Source organism: Aplysia californica, unplaced genomic scaffold (assembly GCF_000002075.1).
Source record: "Aplysia californica isolate F4 #8 unplaced genomic scaffold, AplCal3.0 scaffold00002, whole genome shotgun sequence".
NCBI classification, from domain to species: Eukaryota; Metazoa; Mollusca; class Gastropoda; order Aplysiida; family Aplysiidae; genus Aplysia; species Aplysia californica.
The window spans coordinates 1,469,380-1,474,174 of NW_004797272.1; the positions used below are offsets into that span (position 1 = coordinate 1,469,380).

Genomic DNA, 4,795 nt, shown 5'->3' on the forward strand with positions numbered 1-4,795 from the left:
TTTCTAGTTTTTTTTAGGAAAGGGGGGGGGGGAAGGTTGGGATATAAATTACTTTTTTTTCTATGAAGTTAGTTACACTTTGCCTTAGGCAATACTAGTACAGACACCAAAGGAACTACTGTAGATTGATTGCTTTTTTAAATGCTATTTGTTATTGATGTTTGTTGTGTCAGTGTTTCCTACGTTTGGGGGAGTTTGTTTTTATCTGTGGATATTGTTTGTGAGGAGGGGGTAGTGCTGATGATTCTTTTTTATTTTTGTTGGTGTTTTGTCTTGTTTTCTTTTTTGAAGGGGTGGTTTGGTTTGTTGTTTTGTTTTTGTTGTTGTTGTTGTTATTGTTGTTTTGTTGGTTTTTTATATTTTGGAGGTTGTTTGTCTGCTGTGGTTTCGTTGTTTTGTTTTTTTATTTTTTTGTTTTGTTGTTTGTTTTTGGGTTGTTCCAGGGGGGGGGGTGTTTTTGTTTGGTTTTGTAAAGGGGTCAGGTATTGACCTCAAAAGCCCTTGCTACCCGTTAAACAAGTTACCTGAAAGGCAGATCATGTGGTTGCTAAAAGCAACACCGAGCTTATGTGGAACATCCCAAGACGAGCTAGAAATTATTAGAATGTGAACAAAGTTCCTGGTGTCTATCGTGAGGCTAACAACAGCTGCGTAGTTACCGCCATGGTAGATTACTAAAGAAATGGTGGATGTAATATTAGCTCTTCCTCGTATTTTGGTTCTAGAGTCGTTTAGTTCATACTATTACTAAAGGTCTACATCAAGTTTGTACAAAATTGTGCCTGCAGGTGGTTTACACTTCCATCGACACTAATTGCTATTTATATCATGTGGGGATGGATTGCTTCGACCCTGACTCTCAAGGTCAACACGGGCCGAGAGCTGTACAACATACTAACTGATAGACAATGAGACTCAATAACCCCCCCCCCCCCAAACCTCCACTTTCCTCCGGAATCGAACTCACGTTTTCTGAGGGCGACGTCGAAGTGTCTGGTAACTACAATACAGACGCTGGTAAAATATATTTCACAAATTGGCAAGGAAAAATTATAATATTGATTATACGACAATTTGTTGTTTTTCCTTGTCGTTTTGGGCGTCATGTTTAGATGTCTTACCTCGCAAGGAAGTGTGCCAAAAGTTGTGAGGTGCATTCTCAAACCGGAAAATAGTCTTAATCTTATCGAATACTCCGTCCATCTCCTAGGGTGTGAATGTTTGCCCTTTGAATCTTGACAAACGATCTTAAAGCAAAATCCATGATAAAAATAATTTTGCCTGAGAAGTAGGTACAGGGGAGTAGTATAGTTCAGATCTTAGCGTCCTTCTGGAGATATATGGTCAATGCTTTTGGAATCAGGGATATCTTTTTACGGTAGGGATTACTTTTATAATTTAAAAAGATATTGCCTCGGTGGTCTAGCGGCCTACTCTTTAAATGACTTTCTACAACCAAGAGATCTTTAACGTGCAAACATGTACACGACAGCTCCGAGATTTTTCGTCTTTATCGGGGAAGATACGTTGCGCGATCTTGCCTACCTTAAGATCAGGGGTGTGGAGAAAGGAGACTTACGGTCAGTGAGATATTTTTGCTTTTTTTCCCAGGAGAAAGAAGAAGAAGAAGAAGAAGAAGAAGAAGAAGAAGAAGAAGAAGAAGAAGAAGGAGCAGGAGGAAGAGGAGGAGGAGGAGAAAAAAGGAGGAGGAGGAGGAGGAGGGGGGATGAAGAAGATATAACTGGACATACTGGTGCGGAGCAGGTTCGAACCCGATACCTTTAGCATGAGAGATGTGCACCGTACGTCTACTTCTAGTCAACATTTCATGAGGTTTATTAATATCTCACATAAATAAGGCTGGTTCTGACAATCAGAACAGACGTAGCCCACCTCCTGCGTGATCTGCGTACATTATGCATTATGTTGACGGAGGCGTTATCAACCACACCCCGGGGGCTCTCGAGGCCTAGAGGTTAAGGTGAATACCTTTCATTCAAAAGTCACGGGTTCGAATCCGGGTAGCGACTGAAAAATGTTCTTCTCTAAAATTGTCTCCTTTCCCCTCCTCTCCTGCTCTCCGACAATGCTCTGTCATCTGTTTCCGTCTCCACTTTCTGCCCTCCCCCCCCCCCCTCACCTCCTGTGCCCCCCTCCTCTGGACTCCTGAATCTTTCTGTAGCATTTCTACTGCTACTCCTTGGCTCCTTATTACTGCTGTCTTTCAGCCATACCCCTGATTTCTGGTAGGAAAGATCTGTCTGCACCTAGCCTTCTCGGAAAAGGGCGAAAAATCTCGGAGGTCCTGTGTTCAAGGTGTGCAAGTTGCGCAAGTTAAAGATCCCTTGGTGATCCTAAATCGATAAGAGTAGGCTTCAGCCGCCACCTGGGCAAAATTCAAAATTTCCTTCCCACTGAAAATCATTTTACTGTGTCCTGCTCGCTCATAATAATGACCTTATGCTGTTGCAAAAAAAAGGAGGCATTATAGATTATAGTTGTGGGACTATATTGCCATATATTATATACAGTGGAAACCTGATATAACAGGGAAGGTGGGAGTAGAGAAAATGTCCTGTTATATCCGATCCCTGTTAAATCAGAAATGCAAGGAAAATAAGCATTTGTGGACTAATCCAGCTGTACTTATTCATAGGTAGTTGCCCTTGGCACAAGTACCCACGAACAGGGGTTTTGGCACCAACTTTCTCCTTGCCTCCTTAAACAAGCTCTTCTGCATCGGGTAGTCTCATCTTCTTTCGATCCAGAGCAAACTTTCCATTGGAGTATGCTGCCGCTACCTTCTCTCTATCCATGGTAATGGTGTGAATTGACCCTTGTGGAATGTCGAACTGACGACAAATCTCTGCCACTGGAGCTTGCTTTTTCAACTTTTTGTCAACAGCCTGGATTATTTCTTTAGTTGTTTTTTTGGTCAATTGAAAGGCATTTTCTCTTGCGCTTGACATCGTTGGTGACAGTAGGAATGCGTGTAGCTAGGTTTCGGGCTAGATCGAGGTCTGCAGCACACCGCAGCCCTCTCTCGTTTCACACGCTGCGTGTGCGTGCATTGGCATGGCTTGCATGGGCTTTCTCCATCACTGCGTTTCTCTCTCTCTCTCTCTCTCTCTTACTTTTTACATGTTGTTAACGAGCCTTTGCCCCTGCTATAACCGGTTAGGCTCCGATGAGGCCCTGTTATTGCCGATAACTTTTAATAGAGACAAAGAGTAGGAAAAATCGGGGATTTAAAAAATCCCTGTTATTACCGGATCCCTGTTATTACCGGATCCCTGTTATTACCGGGCCTGTTATATATGGTTTCCACTGTAATAGATAATTGTGTTATTTTCAGTCCAAGCACTACCTGGAAGACTATGCTGAGGTTCAGATAGAGAACATTAAGTCGACAGCGGATCTGCTGCACAGGCTGAGGGCATACAAGGCCGAGGAAGATTATCCGCTGGGTGAATACCTCATGGACAAAGAGCTCAGCTCCTAAACCACGCCGAAGAATTATCCTTTTGGATTAAAAAGAAAAAGCTGTGCATGTTGCACTAAAAATAAAAGGAAACAAGATTTCGCAAGCCCTTTCTCTTATTGCTCTATTTTAACATTTTGTTTTTCATCAATAAAAAAGTCGTTTTTGTTCGTTTATGTTTGTACTTTATGGTTTTGTTTTTCCTCTTTTTTCTTTGTTTTTAAATTTGTACTATTATGCTTTTTAAAGAGGGAAGGGGGGGGGGGTCGATAGCTTACTCTAACATTTTACAAATCACGAAAGTCATTTTGAAAACGAGGCCCGTTGGAAAACCAAAATTTAAAAAAAAAGTCAAGTAAGAAAAGGAACGAGGTAATAAGATCTATTGATTGTTCACTTGTGTCGTCTGTCGGCGTTTTAAAAAAAAGATAGCTCATTTATAGTTTACTTGTGTTCGCGGAACTATGCATTGCACTCTTCAGGCCAGCGACCAAGTAAAATATGTTTTTTAAATCTTGTTCCTGTTATTTTTTTAAAATGATTATTATTCTCTATTTGGGCTCTTTGAGTGCATACACTGGATCACCAAAAAAAAGTAACAGTAACCTCTCCAACAATTGCTCATTTTGAGACAGAAAAATCACTTTGCCCCCACACTTCAGATTCGTGAACTTGAAGATTTCATTCCACGGCTGTCGAGATGTCTCCCAGTGAGTCTCGAAAAGTACTCACCCCATCTGATTCTGTTGGACAGTATTTCTCAGGCATGATGTTGAGGAATATAATGTGTCAATTTTCAAAAAATTATTTAGCTGTAGATTTAAGCTGTAATCTCCTATTATTTTTTTAAAATCCGCTTTCAGGTTGCAACAAAGAAAACGTGTTAGGACCTCAATTTGCAGTGACCTCTATATTATGAATGGGCCTTTAGATTATATTGGTCGTCCCACTTGTAGACCCGTATGCAAAGATCTGAAAAGATTAAACTATTCTAGGTGATTTCATCTTATCTTGATTTAAACTAACTTAATTAAACGCGGTCGACGAAAAAAAAATCGCTACACCTTTAATATTGGTATCATTTAAGCGTATCATTATCATACAAATGCAAATTGAGCACGAATTAAATCTTCATGTTCGTTGTACAATGTTTTGACCCACAACCATAATTAGAGCAGTGATCTCAGTCACATGCCACTTGAGGTCCGCGAACGATATTTTGCGGTCCTACTTTACATCAAAGTTAAGCATTAGTGCGGCCCGCACGTTTTTCTCACACGCGCCTTTCTTGCCTAGAAGTAGAAGCCTATATAT

General features: G+C 40.9%; 1 protein-coding gene across 1 annotated transcript in view; it reads left to right on the forward strand.

The window, feature by feature from the left end:
• LOC101852060 (yolk ferritin) overlaps nt 1-3,657 on the forward strand; it is a gene marked incomplete in the record, with an annotated part of 23,345 nt that extends 19,688 nt beyond the window's left edge. The window contains 1 exon segment of the mRNA XM_005089069.3: nt 3,356-3,657. Coding sequence (XP_005089126.2) covers nt 3,356-3,502 — 147 coding nt within the window.
• Nucleotides 3,658-4,795: the final 1,138 nt, after the last annotated feature.